At 32.5% G+C, this 19,787-nt stretch overlaps 1 protein-coding gene across 7 annotated transcripts in view; it reads left to right on the forward strand.

Moving 5' to 3' along the window:
- The window catches only part of MDGA2 (MAM domain containing glycosylphosphatidylinositol anchor 2), a 795,736-nt gene that overhangs the window by 273,217 nt on the left and 502,732 nt on the right, over window positions 1-19,787 (forward strand). For all 7 annotated transcript variants that reach the window (XM_074290629.1, XM_074290632.1, XM_074290631.1 and 4 more), the window contains one exon: window positions 10,517-10,713. In XM_074290629.1, coding sequence (XP_074146730.1) covers window positions 10,517-10,713 — 197 coding nt within the window. The remainder of the gene's footprint in view (window positions 1-10,516; window positions 10,714-19,787) is intronic.

The following is a 19,787-nucleotide window of genomic DNA, read 5'->3' on the forward strand; positions in this document are numbered from 1 at the left end:
CTTAAAATCTTCTAGGATTTTGCATGTTCATTTAGTATTGTTACTACTTCATGATGGATGGTACCATTTACCAATGTGAATCCTTCTCTCTTTTAATTATATCTATTTTTAGTTTTGTTTTATCTGAGATAAGAATTACTAACCCTGCTTTTTTTTTTTTGTACTTTAACTAAAGCATAATAAGTTCTGTTCCAGCCTTTTTAACCATTACTTTGTATGTTTTTCTGTGTCAAATGTGCTTCTTGTAAATGTATTATAGGATTCTATTTTTTAATCACTCTGCTATTCTCTTTAATTTAATGTGAGAGTTCATCCCATTCACATTCACTATTATGATTATGACTGCATTTCCTTACATCCTATTTTCTCCCCTGTCTATACTTTTGTTCTCTCTCTTCTTCCCTGTCCTTAGTAGTTTTTTTTTACCCACCTCACCCACTACCTTATCTCCTATCATTCCACTCCATTTTCTTTCTTTATTTTTTTAATAGTTTTTATTTACCAGATATATGCATAGGTAATTTTACAACATTGACAATTGCCAAACCTTTTGTTCTAATTTTTCCCCTCTTTCCCTGCCCCCCAGGTGGCAGGTTGACCAATACATGTGAAATATGTTAAAGTATAAATTAAATACATGTCCAAACAGTTGTTTTGCTGTACAAAAAGAGTCGGATTTTGAAATAGTGTACAATTAGCCTGTGAAGACAATCAAAAATGCAGGCGGACAAAAATAGAGGGATTGGGAATTCTATGTAGTGGTTCATAGTCATCTCTCAGAGTTCTTTTGCTGCCACCCCATTTTCTTAATAGTGTTTTTTAAACCCATTCCACCCATTACCTTATCTTTTATCAATCCTTTCCTCCTTCTTTTATCTTTTTTCCTTGTGTTCCTATCCTGGCTTCTATCCTGTCCCTCCCTTTTATTTTCCTATTTCTCCTTCTACTCTTTTATAGGGTTAAATAAATTTCTATAAATCAACTAAATGATTAAGTTATTCCCTCTTAGATCCAAAACTGATGAGATCACACTTCAAACAATACTCATCCTTCTTCTTTTTTCCCCTTGATTGTAATAGGTCTTTGGCACTTCTTTATGTACACTCATTGTTCCATTACACCTTACAGTTTCTCTTTTTCTACTACAGACCTTTTCCCACCCCTTAATGTCTTTTTCTTTGTTGTCATCATATCAGAGTTTATTTACAACCACACCCTTAGTCAATATGAGGCCCTGATTTGTCTGCCCCAGTGTCAGATATAGTTTTCAAGAATTAGAGATATTGTTTTCCCATCCAGGGATGTAAACAGTTTAACCTTTAAATATGAATTTTTCCCATTTATCTTTTTATGGTTCTTTCCAGTCTTGTGTTTGTAAATTAAATTTTCTATTTAGTTCTGGTTTTATTCAACAGAAATGATTGAAAATCTTTTACTTTGTTGAAGCTATATCTCTTCCCCTGAAAAATGATACTAAATTGGGCTGGGTAGTTAATTCTTGGTTATAACCCCAGGTCTTTTGCCTTGCAGAATATGGTATTCTAGGCCCTCTCATCCTTTATTATAAAAGCTGCCAGATCCTGGCAATTCTGAATGTTACTCCTTGATATTTGAATTGTTTTTGTCTGGCAGATTGCAGTATTTTTTTCTTGAGATTATAGTTTTGGATTTTCACAACAATGTTCCTTCAGGTTTTTCTTGTGGGCTCAATGGATTCTTTCAATGAGTATTTTCCCCTCTGTTTCTAGAATATTGGGATAGTTTTCCTTAATGATCTCTTGTAGAATGCTCTCCAGGTTCTTTTTTTTTTTTTTTTTGGTCATGACCTTCAAATCGGCTAATAATTTTTAAATTGTCTCTTCTGGGTTTATTTTTCAGGTCATCTGCTTTTCCTATGAGGTGTTTCACTTTTTCTCTCCTTCATTCAAATATGTAAAACTATCAACAAGCATTATTTGTAATGGGGACAAATTAGAAGCTTTCACAATAAGACTAAGAGTGAAAAATGATGCTCATTGCCAATATTATACAATATTATTTGAGAAATATTAGTAATATTAATTGGAGAAGCAAAAGAAATGGAAGGAATCAGAATAGGCAATGAAGCAATACAACTATTCCTTTTTGCAGACAAGATGATGATATAATTGGAAAATCCCACAGACTAAAATAAAAAGTCAATGGAAACAATTTAATGAAGTAGCAGGACATAAAATATAAAGGATGGTACTTTTAACTCATAAGAACTCCTTCTAAGATAACAAAATTATTTTATATAACAACCCTGTAATGCTGGTTGACATCAGCTATTTCAAAGAATGCTCTTGGTTGTTATGTTATGCAGTTTTCAAACTTGTTGTTTGTAATGTGATGATATTTTTTCTAATTTATTATTTTTCCCCAATTATACTTAAAGCATTTTTTTACATTTGTTTTTAAACTTTTTAGTTTTAGATTCTCTCCCTTATCTCTACCTTCAGCCACCATTAAGAAACATATGAAGTTATTCAAAAACATTTCCATGAAAGTCATGTTGTGAAAGAAGACATAGATCTCCCAAACTAACAAAAATAAAAACTTATGAAAAATAAAATTCAAAAGAGAGAGAGAGTATGATTTAATCTGTATTCAGACACCACTAGTTTCTTCTCTGAGTATGGTTAAGATTTTTCATAAGTCCTTCAGAGTACTTTGATCATTGTACTGTTGAAAATTGCAAAGTCATTTATAGTCGGTCATCCCAGATTATTGCTAATCCTTTTATACAGTACACTTCACTCTGCTTGAGTTCTTGGAGGACTTTCCAGATTTATTTTTTTCAAAGAGCATTCTGCTCATTATTTTCCATAGAACAACATTGTTCCATGATAATCATACATCACAATTTCTTCAGCCATTACTTAATTGATTAACATCCTCTCAGTTTCTAATTCTTTGCCCTGAAAAAAGAGCTATTGCAAACATTTTTGTATGTATAGATCCTTTTCCTCCCCCAACTTTTAAAAATCATGCTAATAGTATTGTTAGGTCAATAATATGCCCTTTAGATATAGATTATGCCTTTTGTTCATTTATCAACTGAAGTGTAGTTTGGTTTTTTTTTTATAAATTTAATTCAGTTCCCTCTATGTTTGAGAAATAAGGCCTTATCAGACTTACTTCAAAATGATTTTTTTTTTACAATTACCATAGCTATTACCCATATACATACCAAAGTGTTCCCCCCCCCATTCTATTTTTTCTCCTTTCTCTTGGCCCATCCTCAAAAATGTTTTGCTCTTGACCACTCCCTCCCCCAATATGTTCTCTCTTTTATCACCTTCCTTTTTTCCCATATCCTATTCCCATTCTATTATCCAGGGTAAAATAGGTTTCTTTATCCACATTGAATGTGTGTTTCGTCCTCTTTGAACCAATTCTAATGAGAGTAAGATTCACACATTCCCCACTCTTCCTCTTTTCCCTTCACTATTAAAGCTTTACCCCCTTTTTTTAATAATTAAAATAACTAAAATAATTAAATGCCATCCCACTTTTCCCTTTCTCCCAGTACATTCCTCTCTTCCTCTTAATTTCATCATTTTAAAAGATATTATCCCTTTATTTTCAACTCACACCTGTGTCTTCTGTTTATATATATTCCTTTGAATTGTCATAATAATGAGATAGTTCTAATAAGTTACAAGCATTATCCTCCCATGTAGGAATGTAAACAGATAAACCAAATTAAATTCCTTAATTTAAGGAATTAAGTTATGCTAGCAGTTTTCACACATTGTTTGAAATAAGTTTTTTATTTCAAAAAAAAATTTTTTTTTCTTCATTGTAATCCTAGATCCATTACTTTCTTAATTATCATATTCTAAGCCCTCAGGTCCTTTAAAGTAAATGCTGCTAAATTTTGTGTTATTCCGATCGTGGCTCCATTATACTTAAATTGTGTTTTTTTTTTTTTTTTTTTTTTCTGGGTGCTTGCGATATTTTCTCCTCAATCTGGAAATTCAGGAATTTGGTTATAATTTTCAAAGAAGTTTTCATTTTGAGATCTCTTTCAGGAGGTGATCAATGGATTCTTTAAATTTATATTTTACCTTTTAGTTCTAGAATATCAGAGCAATTTTCCTTGATAATTTCTTGAAAGATAATGTACCTGCTCATTTCTGATCATGACTTTCAGGTAAACCAATAATCATACAATTACCCTTCCTGTATCTATTTTCCAGATGAGTTGCTTTTCCAATGAGATATTCCACATTATTTTTTTAAAAGTTTTGCTTTATTATAGTATCTTGATTTTTCATAAAGTCATTAGCTTCCATTTGGTTAATTCTGATTTTTAAGAAATTATTTTCCTCAAATTTTGCTTTTTAAGGCAGTTTTTTCTTTAGCTTTTTGTATTTCCTTTTGCAACATTCTCAATTCTTTTCCTTATTTTTTCTCTGTCTCTGTTACTTGATTTTCAAAATCCCTTTTGAGCTCTTTCATGGCCTGAATCCAATTCTTATTTTTCTTGGAGGCTTTGGATATAGGAATTTTGATTTTTGTTTTTGAGATATATAAATAATCTTTAATAACATGAACAGATATGAAATATACAAATATTATACCTTTTTAACCTGAGAAAAATGTTGTATTATTACATATAGGCAGCTACAATGTACATGCCTACATGACAGATTTTCCCATGATTTTTCTCCTTTTTCTTTTTTTTATTAAAGCTTTTGATTTTCAAAACATATACATGGATAATTTTCATCATTCACTTTAGCAAAACCTTGTGTTCCAAATTTTTCCCTCTCTTTCCCTCTCATCTCCTGTAGATGGCAAGTAATTCAATATATGTTAAATATGTAATTTTTCTATACATATTTCTACGATTATCATGCTGCACAAGAAAAATCAGATCAAAAAGGGAAAAATTAATAAAGAAAACAAAGTGCAAGCAAGCAACAAAAAGAGTGAAAATACTATATTGCTATCCACACTCAGAGTCCTCTTTCTGAGCGCAAATGGTTCTCTTCATCATGAGATCATTAGAACTAGGCTGAATCATCTCCATTGTTTTTTTTTTAATTTTTATTTAATTTTATAATTATAACTTTTTTTTTGACAGTACATATGCATGGGTAATTTTTTACAACATTATCCCTTGCACTTACTTCTATTCAGATTTTTTCCTTTCTTCCCCCAACCCCCTCCCCCAGATGGCAGGCAGTCTTATACATGCTAAATATATTACAGTATATTCTAGATACAATATATGTGTGTAGAACTGAATTTCTTGTTGCACAGGAAGAATTGGATTCAGAAGGTAAAAATAACAGTTTACACTCATTTCCCAGTGTTCCTTTTCTGGATGTAGCTGATTCTGTCCATCATTAATCAATTGGAATTGGATTAGCTCTTCTCTAGGTTGAAGATATCCACTTCCATCAGCATACATCCTCATATAGTATCATTGTTGAAGTGTATAATGATCTTCTGGTTCTGCTCGTTTCACTTAGCATCAGTTGATGTAAGTCTCTCCAAGCCTCTCTGTATTTCTCCTGTTGGTCATTTTTTACAGAACAATAATATTCCATAACATTCATATACCATAATTTACCCAACCATTCTCCAATTGATGGACATCAATTCATCTTCCAGCTTCTAGCCACTATGAAAAGGGCTGCCACAAACATTTTGGCACATACAGGTCCCTTTCCCTTCTTTAGTATTTCCTTGGGATATAAGCCCAGTAGTAGTATGGCTGGATCAAAGGGTATGCACATTTTGATAACTTTTTGGGCATAATTCCAGATTGCTCTCCAGAATGGTTGGATTCTTTCACAACTCCACCAACAATGCATCAGTGTCCCAGTTTTCCCACAGCCCCTCCAACATTCATCGTTATTTGTTCCTGTCATCTTAGCCAATCTGACAGGTGTGTAATGATATCTCAGAGTTGTCTTAATTTGCATTTCTCTGATCAATAATCATCTCCATTGTTGAGAAGAACCATGTCCATCAGAATTGATCATCATATAATCTTCGGTTGCCATGTACAATAATCTCTTGGTTCTGCTCACTTCACTTAGCATCAGTTCATCTAAGTCTCTTCAAAGCATCTCTCACATCATCATGCTGATCATTTCTTATAGTACCATAATATTTTATGACATTCATATACCATAATTTATTCAGCTATTTTCCAAGTGATGGGCATCCACTTAGTTTCCAGTTTCTTGCCACTACAAAAAAGGCTGCCACAAAAATTTTTGCACATGTGGGTTCCTTTCCCTCCTTTATGATCTCTTTGGGATACAAGCCCAGTAGAAACACTGCTGGATCAAAAATTCATAGTTTGAAGCCCTTTGGGCATAGTTCCAAATTGCTCTCCAGAAAGGTTGGATTAGTTCAGAGCTCCACCAACAATGTAGGAATTCTGACTTATCACCTTCTGAATGGGTATTTTGATCTTCATTGTCCCTATAATAATTTTCTATGATCAGATTCTCTTTTGTTGCTGTCTGCTCATTTTCCTGGCTTGTTACTTGGCTTTTAACTTTTTGTTAAAGTAGGGCTCTGTTTCCAGAGTGAAGGATTTCGTACAGTTGTTTTCAGAGTTTAAGGAATCTACCACAATCACTCTTTTCTGTCCTGAAACTATTAGGAGTGTTCCTGCCCCACTGTAGCTGTAAGATCTAGTGTGCTAAAGAAACAGAGTCTTGCTTTGCTAACACTAGGGCCAGGACCAGAACAGGGTTTTGTTGGAGCAGCCTGCTGGGACTGCACACCTGACTGCTATTCTGTGGCCCTTTCCACTGACCTTCCAAGTCTTCCGTGATGTCCTGAGGCCTATAAAATCCTGCTGATTCAGTGGTCCTACCTTGCTGATACATGGTCAGCATGAACTAGGCTGCAGTTGTACTGGTGTGGCCTGCACTTGGATTGCATGGTTCCATAGACCTTTAGGGCTGAACTTTCAAGTTCTCTTTGGTATCTTTGGACTGAGAAGTCTGGAAGCTACTAGTACTGCCACTGATTCAGAGGTCCTGCTTACTTGACGCTGAGAATTGAGTTAGGGTTGAATTCAGGACAGGACTGTGTTTGGGAGTGGGATTATGGTGTTGAAGCCTTCATTGGAATGCATGCTGGACTCCCTGGTGTCACAGACCTTTCTGCTGAGCTTTTAAGTTGCCTTCGATTGGAAAATGTTCTATTCTGTCTTTCTGGATGTTCTGATTATAAAATTTGTTTAGAGTCATTATTTATTTAAAGTAATTTGGAGTAGTTTGGGGAAGAGGTTGGCTCGAACCATGGTGGGTCTACTCACCGAAAGTTATAATATTGAAAGTTCTGATATGATTTCATAAATTTCATGTATTTATATGTTCTTTTAATGTTGCCTTTTGCCCCTCTAGTTCCAAAGCTTTATATTTAAAGTTTGTTTCTCTTCCTTTCAGGAAAATACTCATTTAAGTTCTCATTAGCTCTTATAAATTCTATCTATACTCATTCAATTTCATTCTGAACTGAGAGTTTTTATTTTTATCTGACTACATTCTTAAATATTATTATTATTATTTATTAACCCTTCAGGAGTTTTATGCTGAATTTTACTTTGTTTATGCTGGGAAATTTTGGGTGTTTTTTTCTTCATAGATTGATGTTTTTTCATCATGTTCTTATATCCATCTGAATTTTGCTCCTTTCTGTGTTTGTGAGATTATATTTTGGTTTGTCTGCTTGGGATCTAGGCTAGTTTTCTTTGTCAGACCTTTTGGTTTATTAGCTATTCTCTTGTATTCTCAGTCACTAGTCTTTAGTTTCTTTCCCATTTTTTCCTCATGCTCCCCTTTACTGATAAACAAATTACTACAAGTTTTGATATCTTAATTTTCTCAGTTTAGGAAAGAGGAGGCTTCTCTTCTGGTCCCCTTTCTCAAAGGCAAAGAGGTTTTTTTCATCTGTTAGTATTGCTAATGTCTTCTTCCATCTCTCTCTTTTAGTGACTTGGCAGCATTAATGTTTTTGTACTATATTTGGTGAGTGGGATGATCTTCAGGCTGTCACTTCTGTGGAAGGACTAAGGAAAGACTCCCACAATTAAACTCTAAAACACAAGCATGCAAAGTCACTTATGCCAACTACATATAGTTATGTGGAGTAGTTGGGGGTTGTGCTTCAAAGGAAGTAAAAGTATTTAAATTTTTTAATGTCATTTCCTAATTTGAAAAAAAAACAAACAAACCTATTGGTGGTATAGATGTCAGCAACTTTTGTAGTGGCAAAGGAGCTGAAAGTATGTGTCTAAACAATAGGGAATGCCAATTTGAATTAGGATACATACATGTTAGTATGCTAGAAGAAATAGTGAACATTGAATTCAAAGAATCATGGAAACACTTATGAAATTAGTCAAAAAGAAGTGATGACATTCATGAAAACAATTTACAGGATGACTACAGAAATATAGATGGAAAAAACAACTTCAAATAATTAAAAGTAAAAGTTGCAAGATATGAGAAACAGTTCCCTCTATTTCTTTGCAGAAGAATCAAAGATTGTGGAATATTGCACATAGCTTCAATTTCTTATTTTTAATCTGATTTTGCTGAAATAGTTTCTTCTTTTTATCTTTTACAAATACTTTTTGAAAGGGAAAGGAAAAGAAATGAGGGGGAAATTAAAGGTAGTAGACAAAATAAATTGTATTTTTTTTTTAATGTAGGCAAGACTTACATAATATGATATAGACCACAATTGGTTAATTTTAAAATTATTTTTGTTTCTTATAGCTTTTTATTTACAAGATATATGCATGGGTAATTTTTCAGCATTGATCCTTGCAAAACCTTTTGTTCCAATTTTTCCCCTCCTTCCCCCCCATCTTCTTCCCCAGATGGCAGGTAGATCAATATATATTAAATATGTTAAAGTATACATTAAATAAAATATATGTATACATTGGATTAATTTTTTAAAACTGAAATTGAAAATGTGTTAGAGTATTAGTGCTACATTATTAATTTATTATTTTTATTTATTCTTATTTGAAACAATCATATCACTGATATCTCTATATGTAATCATACATACATATGGAATATAGTCACTTTCTCCCTATTCTGCCTTCCTATTCATAGCATAAGCCAAAGAACCCTTAGCTCCCAACAGCACCGTATAGCAGATTTAAATTGATTGTTTTTAAATTTTGTGAAAAATACATATTAATTCTTTGAATATATGTTTAATTTGGAGATTTTAAATGTTCTTTTAAAAATATTTAACATGTCAATATTCCCAGACTATTAGAATAAATTATGAGCATATTAGAAACATTTTATTACAAAGTAATAATCATTTTAATGCTTTTATTTTTTTATTGTTCTATTTTGATTTCTCAAGGATTCCATTGCTTCACAAGTATTTGGAGATCTAACATGATTTCAACCCATAAAAAACATCTTTCTAAGGAAAAATATTCTCTCAAATAAAATGTGATTTATTTTTATTTATCATTGTGAAAAATTAATTTTTCTTAGCTTTATACTTCTTAATGTGCTTAAATGTACTTCTCATTTTCCTGAATATATATCTGTTTATTTTTGAGGAATTTGATGTGTGGTCATAGCAAACATTAGGCCTAAACTCAATAAACTTATATTTCAATGTGAAATTCAAAATTTCTCAACTTATGTCCTGTTTCTTATATTGACATCTTGTGGCTTTTGTGGAAGTCATTTAAACTTATTTTCCTCTTTTGTAAAATGAGATACATGGAAAAGTAAAGTGCACAAGTATTTATTAGGTGCTTCTACTTTTTTTCTCATGTAGGTCCAATATTATTCCCATTTCACATATCTTCATTAGAAGAAACCGAGGCAAATAGAGGTTAAGTGACTTGTCAGAAATCACACAGCTATTGTCTAAAGTAGAATTTGAACTCTGATATTTCTGACTCTAGGGTCAGCACTCATCTATTTTGTCACTTACTTTCATAGCTAGAAAAATGAAATCTTGGGTCCCTTCCAGCTCTTCTAATCTAAAATGATCATATTTTCTTGTCACTGTTACAATTGGAAGATGAATAATGTTAGTAATATGTGAGTTTCTATATTGTGTATGTAGATTATGTGAGAAGGGCAACTAGATAGCATAGTTGGGCCCATAATCAGGAAAGCTGAGTTCAAATTTGTTTACAGACACACTAGCTCTGTGATCCTGGATAAATCATTTAACCCTATTTGACTCAGTTTCCCCATCTGTAAAATGAGCTGGAGATGGAAAGCCAAAAGTCTGGCCCTCAATTTATTTATTACAAGATAGGAAAAGGCATCTTCTTTGTTCTTTCTTACACTGGTTAGGAAATATTATTCAGGTATTCCAAATATGTTGAAATATTGTTTTTAAATAATTCATCATCATATTTAGAATAGAGTTCTTCAGTCTGTTAATTTTGTTAACAATATAATAGATAATTACAATATAATAGTTTACAAGTCATGATTACCTTGGTAATTTTTATTCCTAGATTTGGATGATCCAGTAGTAACTGTTCATCAAAGCATTGGTGAAGCTAAAGAACAATTTTACTATGAGAGGACAGTGTTCCTTCGATGTGTTGCCAATTCCAATCCACCTGTTCGGTATAGCTGGAGACGTGGCCAGGAAGTCTTACTGCAAGGATCTGATAAAGGAGTTGAAATTTATGAGCCCTTCTTTACTCAGGTAGGACCACAGATGTTGTAATTTATTCCCTTTAAAATATTTTCCACAGCTATTTGTTATAATTTCATTGTCTCATTTCTTTTGAAACTCATTTTCCTCCTTCTTCTATCAAAATTGAATCTGACATATGTTCTTTTGAATTAAAAAATAACTAATTATAATTATGCCTTTTACATGATATTTATTTTAAGGTGCAAAATAATATAGATATGTTTGGTATTGTGTATTTTTTGAAAATTTTATTTGTCACATAATTAAATCACTGAATTTGAAACATGATATGCATATTAATATTACTTGATTATTTTGGAAAGGCATTCACATGAAAAGGACAAATTTTGGCTTTTCTTATTTTATAGCAATAAAGAGATGTTACAATAATTATTTATTCATTTATTAAGTCCCTGACTTATATTTTATGGAACTAGCCACTGGTAATATATATATTTAGTGAAATTTATTGTTCAAAAGGCTCAATGCTATAAGAAAGTTAGAAAAAAATGATAATTTTATGACAGGGCTATTAGCTGATAACATTATATAAATAAGCATTTGATATATTTCATAAAGTGAAATGTGGAATAAAGAAAATTATGCTGTTTTATTTAAAATAAATCTATATTACATAAAGAAATCTAGTTATTGTCCTTGGTATGATACAACCAATTGACTTAAAGAAATAATATATATGATTAAAGACAGCTATTATAGAAAGACTATGAGTTGGGTAGGTAGTAAAGGGGATATAATGCAGGGAATGGAATGAGAAGGCATCTTCTTGAGTTCAAATCTGACATCTGACATTTACTACCTGTGTAACCTTGAAGAAATCACTTAATCTTGTTTGCCTCATCTGTGAAATGATCTAAAAAAATGAAATGGCAAATCACTGCATCAAGAAAACCCTAGAAGTAATGAAGAGGAGGATGTGAATATAAGTGACTGAACAACAACATAAATTGAAATTGGGTATGAGAGAGAGACTAGGCTAGGTTCTTGTATAGGATGGGGTGGGGCCACATGGAGACAGGCTATTTATGTAGAAGATGACATCAAAGATACCATGTTTAGGAAAAAATTGTCAGGTAGGGTAGGTGTATGGATAGAAGGATCTCAGATGGCTACAAGTGCTACATTTGGGCTTTTAGATGTAAAGATTTAGAAAAAGAGCCAGACATAGGGTTGATCCTCTATATGCAATCATTAGAAGAGCATGGATAAGAATTATATAGATATATATGTAATAATAAGCGGAGATGGGTTGCAAATAGTGTTACTGACAGTAGGAATTCTCACATGTATATCATAGATATACTCCAGAGTTTGAAGAATTTTTGAATTTGAAATTTATTGAAATATTTAACACTATTTTGGTACAGAAAATGAATTAAAGTATCAAAAAAATTACAAGCTATTAAAAGAAAGCTAAATGTTTGGAGCACTGTAACCATGTAATAATCAATAAATATATGAGTGAAATTTTGAAATAGAGATTTGATATATGTGGTAGGGCATTATTTTCTTGACACATCTCTCCTTATCCTGAGACATACTTTTCTCTCTAAATACAACCCCCAAACAACTTTTTTTTTCAGTAGATTCTTTCATTAGTAGATTCTTTCATGAAACTTCCTTCTGATTGATCCAGGCTCTCTGACACAAATTCCTGGCTTAAGGCCAATAAAGATCTCAAGTCACTCTCTCAAACTGAGTGTGTTCCTGAAAATATGTGAGTTGTTATGTTGTGATGATTGATTGGCTGAATCAGTTTTCAGATGGGGAAAAAGGTAGCCATGTCCTGACAAATTAAGCACTAAATATATACTTACTATGTTAAAGTAAAATAAATCTCCTTTGTTAAATGTTTAGTGACTCATGAATGCCTTATTTTGTTTCTTTATTAAACTTGCACTTAGAGAGGAGAGAATTCTGCCTTTAAACCCACAACTTTATCAGGGACAGAAGAAGCCAGATTTTAGGTAAATATTGCAGCTAAAGCATATAAATATTTAGGTTTTATTTTCCCAATGGAAATTTTAAGTGTCACCTGCTAAAGTAAAATTTGTAAAAGCAGCTTGCAAGTTTTTAAATATTCCATTTCTTCATTAGCCTTTTCCATGAATCTTAATTTGCTATGTCATTCTCTTATTGAAAAATAGCATTTGTCCAAGTTTTGAAAGTTACATTTCTTTTGTATTCTTGATAAACATTTTAAAGGTTAAAGATAATAACTGAAATAATAAAATACGATGTTTCTGTATTTATACTAACATCATCATACCTATGAGGACTGGTTTTGAGGTGAGCTAAACAGAGAAAGAAAAAATCACAGCTCAAAGGAAAACTAGTTATTTTTCATTGTTTTTTAGCAAGGAAAAAGAAAAAATTGTGAAATTCGGAGTATCTTTAAAAAGTATTGTCAAAAACGCTCATTAATGTACCTGGCCTTTCCTCACCCTTCTCAGAATGCTGAGCTTTACAGATGACATCATAACTCATCTCTTATAATTCAGACTTGAAAAATACTCATTTCTAATACATAATTGGCAGATATTGATCCAGTGGTAACTACATCATTTTCCAAATCATTTCACCTTGGAAGTACTGTAAACTTCCAAACCCACAGAACTAGCTCTGAAAAAAGCAGTGCAAAAAAAGAATTTTCACATCTGCTTATTCAGTATTAACCTCTCTGCTGACACTTACATCCAATATATCCAAAATTGAATTTGTTATCTTTTACCCAATAATCTTCCCCTATACTGAATTTCTAAACTTTTTAGAGGACCACCATCTTCCTGATCCTCAGACTTGTCAAACTCTATTCTTCATTATCTCTTACCTTCTTATCCAGTAGCTACGTTTTTATTATCTATTTCACTTCTAGAATCAAATACAGAATTCTCTGTTTAGATTCACAACCTATAATCTGCCACCTATCTTTTAGTTTACTATTATCTGACCCTCACTCCTCTCTGTATTCTGATCTAGTGGCAGTTGCTTCTGTGGAAGCAATTTAGAATATACTTGAAATAAGACACTCTATAACTGGGTTTGAGTTGAGGCACTTTTACTGGATGTTCTACATGCCTAGAATTCTATCTCTGTTAGTCTTCAAGTTTCCTTTAAGCCTTACCTAAAATCTTACCTTCTATTTGGCCTTTCCCAAGGATTAATAATCTTAGTATCCTCTCTCTGTTGATTAATTTCCATTTAGTTTGCATATAGCTTGCTTTTGCATAATTGTTTTCATGTTGTCACTCCCATTAAATCGTAAACTTCTCATAGGCAGGAATTGTTCTTTTGACCTTTGTATTTTTTTTAGCACTTAGCAGAAAGAATATATGGCACATAGTAGGTCATCAGTAAATGTTTATTTACTGATTGACTTATTTTAATTAGATGTAAATATGTTTTTAGTAAATAAATGCTCTTGGAGTTTGCTTTTGAATCTATTATGCTATCTATTTCATGTTGTCTTGGTGTATTCATTCATATTATTTATAGTCAATGTTATGATTGTTAATTCTTTATTTCCACCCTCCCCAATCTTGTTCTCTTATTTTTTTCCCTACTCTCTTTGGCTATAACTTTCTACTTATGAAGAATCTATAAATAGGGAAGAATCTATAAGTATTCCTGGCCTTACTATTCTATATCTGATGGAGACTTCTTCTGCTCCTCTGTCCCTCTCCCCTTTCCTTTGCTCAGAACTCATTCATAATTTTTTACACTTTCTTTAAAGCCCATCTTCAATTTCCATCTTTTAAGTTTGGAGTTTGTTTTGCTTATGACTAATTTTGTTCTGAGTTTACGTTCTCCTTTATTTCTTTCTGATTTTAATCTAAGCAGTTTTTTGATGATTTTTTGAAATATAGTATTTAAGTTTTATTGTTGTTCTTTTTGGTCATAGTTTTCAGTTATTGAAACATTGAAATATTACTTCTTGATATAGTGTTTCAGTTTTTATTTTTAATTAAAATGTTTTAAAATAAGTTTTTATTGAGATGCCTTTTTATCAAAATCATTTCTCCTCATATTATTTTCCTCCTTCTGTTCCAGAAAAGATATCTCATATAATAAATAATATTTTTAAAGACAAAAAAGGGGGTAGAGTCAACATATGACAAAATCCTCAAAATTTATACAAGTGTACAATACTTGTAGAGGTCCCACCTCTTCAAAGGGTTGTCTTTTCATGTCTCTTCTTAAAAACCATGTTATATTTACTAAGAAAACCCAAATGGGATCACGAAGAATTAGACACAATTGAATAGCAACAACAGAAAAGCAAGGTAAAGCACAGTTAATTAATTGAGCTATCTAGTAGTTTAGACATGTTGTTTGTATTTTTTCAATATTCACTTTTAAATTGCTTTGCTTGTTCTTTCCATGTACACTGTTATAATCATTCTACATATTGACATCAGACATTCACTAGCTCTCTAGCCCTGGACAAGTCACTTAACCGTATTTGCCTCAGTTTTCTCATCAATAAAATGAGTCAGAAAATGACAAACACTTTAATATCTTTGAAAAGAAAATTCCAAATAGAATATGGAGAGTTGGTCATGATTAATTAACCAATAATAAATATTGTTGTCTTAGCTCTACTTATTCATTCTACATCAATTTAGGTAAAAAATTTTCATAATTTTTGGTATTCAGTCCTTTATTTCTCTCATAATATTTATTGAATATTCTGAGTTTTTAAAAAAATATTTTTTATTTTATTTAATTTCTGATATTTATTTTAATATTTCCCAATTATGTGTAAACATTTTTACATTCATTATTTAAAAATTTGAGCCCCAAATTTCTACCCGTCTTCCAAAATTCTCTGTCTTTGACAAATAAATTAATGTGATATCTGTTATACATGTTATACCTGTAAAACATATTTCCATAGTAGCATCATTTTAGTTTAATTCATCATTTTTTCTCTCTGGGGGGTCCTTTGGGAATTGTCTTGAGTAATTAATTTTTTATTAGAGTAGCAACATTTTCTGAAGTTGATTATTATTGTTATTAGTATTTATTAGTATTATTGTTATCAGGTATTTTGTTATTAGTTCTACTTCTGTTACTTCACTTTGTATAAGTCCATGTAATTCTTTCTGGGTATGCTGACACTATTTTTTTCATCATTTGTTATACAACAGTAGTATTATATCATCTTCAGTCATTCCTAAATTGATAGACAGACCTTCAATTTAGAATATTTTGCTACCACAAAAACATTTTTGTATGTATAAGTCTTTTCCCTTTTAATATAGACCAAATAGTGGCATTACTGGGTCAAAAGGTATGCACAGATTTTATAATTCTTTGAACATAGCTCCAAATTGCTCTCCAGAAAGGATGGATCAGTTCAGAGCTCTGCCAACAGTGCTTTTATTTCACATTTTTCTTTATTATCTCCAGCATATTTCATTTTCCTTAGCCAATCTGATAAGTGCAAGGTGATATTTCAGGGTTGATTTATTTTGCATTTCTCTAAAGATTTTTCATGTAAATTTTTTTTTTTTTTTTTTTTGTGGAAGCAATTGGGGTTAGTAAGTGTCAAATGCCTGAGGGTGGATTTGAGCTCAGGTTCTTATACTCCAGAATTAGTCCGCTATTCATTACACCACCTTGCTGCTCCTCATGTGACTACTGATAGCTCTGATTTCTTCTTCTGAAAAATGCCTGTTCATATCCTTTGAGCACTTGTCAAATCACTCTCTTAAAAAAAGAAATTTAACTCAGTTTCTTATGTAATTGAGAAATGAGGCCTTTATCTGAGAAATGTCATAACTTTCATTTTCCTCCATCCTAGACTCTTGCTTAATGTCTAATTTTTGTTGCATTAGTTATGTTTGTACCAAAAATTAATTTCATGTAATCAAAACTATCCAATTTTTCAACTATGATTCTATCTTTTCTTTGGTTAGAAACATTTATGTTATTCATATAACCTTCATGTTTCATTAATTTACTTTTTTTTGATTATATGTGAAGTTAGGAAAATATTTTTATATTAGGCATATTGCAAAGGAAAACAAAAAATAAAATAAGAAAAATATGGAAAGTGAAAAAATATGCTTCAATATGCATTCAGAGTTCATTAGTTGTCTCTCTGGGCATAGATAGCATTGTCCTACATAAGTTCCTTAGAATTATCTTTCACAGCTGATGATCCTTATAATATTACTGTTATTATGTAAGATGTTTTTCTGGTGCTGCTCACCCTGTTTTGCATCAGTTCATATAAGTCTTACAGGTTTTGTGAAATCATTTTTCTCATCATTTGTGTGACATATTTTTCAGTCATTCTTTAATTGATGGACTGTCCCTTAATTTCCTATACTTTTTTCCTATTTTTTAAAATTAAAATTTCCATTTTTTTGTTACTACAAAAGAGCTGTTCATAAAGATCATTTTGCATTTTAAAATCTCGTTGGGGAAAGATTCTAATAAAGTAGATCTTTAAATTTCAGACTCCCCAAATTTCCCCACAAACAGAACAAATATCTACTTCAGGATGAACATAGACTGGTGAAAAATCAAGAAAACTTAGGGTAGAACAGGGGTCCTCCTGGTATATCCAAAAAAGGGCCAAAGAAAGAACAGGTCAGAAGAAAAGGTCAAAATGGGTTCATGACTTATACACAGAGTGACATAGGCAAATTAGGACAAAGGATAATTTACCTCAAAGATCTGTAGAAAAGAATTTGTGATCAAAGAACAGCAAGAGTACATTACGGAATAAAAAATGGATAATATTGATTATATTAAGTCAAAAAGGTTTTGTTCAAATAAAACCAATGCAGACAAGATTAGAAGGGAAGTAATAAACAGGGAAAAAAATTTTACATTCAAGGATTCTGATAAAGGCCTCATTTCTAAAACATATAAGAGAATTGACTCAAATTTATAAGAATTCAAGCCATTCTCTAATTCATAAATGGTCAAAGGATATGAACAGACACTTTTCACATGAAAAAATTGAAACCATTTCTAGTCAAAGGAAAAAGTGCTCTAAAACATTTATTGGTCCGAGGAAGGCAAATTAAGACAACTCTGAGGTACAACTCTCAGATTAACTAAGATGACAGGAAAAGATAATGATGAATGTTGCAGAGTATATGGGAAAACTGGGACACCAATACATTGTTGGTGGAATTGGGAACTTATTCAACCATTCTGGAGAGCAATTTGGCATACCTTTTGATCCATCAGTGTCTCTACTGGGCCTGTATTTTTTTAAAGAGATCATTAGGAAGGGAAAGAAACCCACATATACAAAAATGTTTGTAGCAGCCCTTTTTGTAATGGCAAGGGATTGAAAACTGAGTGGGTCCCCATCAGTGGGAGAATGGCTGAATCAGTTATAATATATGAATGTTATGGGATATTATTGTTCAAGATGATGTTACAGAGGCCTGGAAAGACTTACATGAACTGATGGTAAGTGAAATGAGAAGAACCAGATCATTATACATGGCAATAATAGGATTATATGATGATGAATTGTGATGGACATGACTCTTTTCAACAATGATAGGAAGGCTAGTTGCAATAGTATTGTGATGAAGAGAGCCATATACATACAAAGAGAGGACTGTGGGGATTGAGTGTGGATCACAATATAGTATTTTCACTCTCTTTGTTCAAGCAAACAGCTTGAATTTTGTTTTCTTTCTCATTATTTTCTTTTTTTGATTTGATTTTTCCGGCAGCATGGCAACATGATAATTGTGGAAGCATGTATAGAAGAACACATTTAACATATATTGGATTACTTGTCATCTAGGGAAGGGGGTTGTAGAGAACTGAAACTCCAAAAAGGTATGCTTGAATCAGAGCATTTAAGGATAATTACCTCTTCCATGTGAGACAATGACTCTATTAGCATATGTTTGCATAAATGGCTCTTCTCACCATTGGTGCTTGCTGAATGTTTGGTGTTAAGATAATAATAGGCAAGGATTGGAGGGCAGAGGGAGAGGGGCCAGAGAGTCACTTGGCTGCAGGATGAGGAGAAGAGAGGCTGGTGACACTGGACTCCAGAATCCAAGATTTTGCTTGTCTGCCTCCTTCACTTCTCCTTTTAAAGAACAAGGTCTTTTATCCTGACTCTGGCTGACCCTGAGGCCCTCCAGGGAGCAAGGTTGTACTCTACATTTGGCACCCAATGTGTGGACCAAGGACCCTAATTTCACTGAAGAAGTCCCTGTGACCAGGAAATAGGGTGAGTATTTTAATAGACAAATAGGGGACTTACTTTGTTAAGAGCTAAACTAGTAACTCTAGTTTTCTAGCTGAAATGGGGCAGATATTAGGAAAAGATTCTCCCCCACCCCCACCCCACTCCCACCCCATGGGAGCTCTATAGAAAGAGGCAAGGTCGGGGCAGCTAGGTGGCTCAGTGGTTAGAGCACCAGCCTTGAATTCAGGAGGACCCAACTTCAAATCTGGTCTCAGACACTTAACACTTCCTAGCTGTGTGACCCTGGGCAAGTCACTTAACCCCAGCCTCAAAAAAAAAAAAAAAAAAAAAAAAAAAAAAGAGGCAAGGTTTGCTTATAACTTGGGAGCAGATTAGTGGACGCTTGGATACATTAGAATACAAATCCCCTTGGTTCTTCAAGGAAGAAAAAATAGAGGCAGATAATTGGAAACTCGTAGGAGATCAAATATGTGAATATTACAATGATAAAGGTCCTGATTCAATTTCTTAGGAAACATTCTATATATACAACATAATACAATTAGCCTTAAAGAATCCTGCAAGTTCTAGGAAAAAGAAAAGTTTTAAGAATAGCCAGATGAGGAAATCTGAGGCAAAAGAGGAAGAGATAATGGAAATATTGCCAGAGGGTGTGAGGAGTTAAGTGAACTTGAAAGGCATACTGATTCTCACTCTCACAGTCCAGCTTCAACTCTGCCTACATACAAGCAGGCTCTTTACCCTCCCCCACCAACTTTACTTTCCTTGATGGAGGGAGGAGAAGGAATGGGAGGAGCAGCAGTAATATCATCAGCACCTCATCCCCTAATATGACTTAATTGCAAAAGGCACTACTTAAAAC

The sequence above is a fragment of the Sminthopsis crassicaudata genome, chromosome 2, assembly GCF_048593235.1.
Source record: "Sminthopsis crassicaudata isolate SCR6 chromosome 2, ASM4859323v1, whole genome shotgun sequence".
Lineage (NCBI taxonomy): Eukaryota > Metazoa > Chordata > Mammalia > Dasyuromorphia > Dasyuridae > Sminthopsis > Sminthopsis crassicaudata.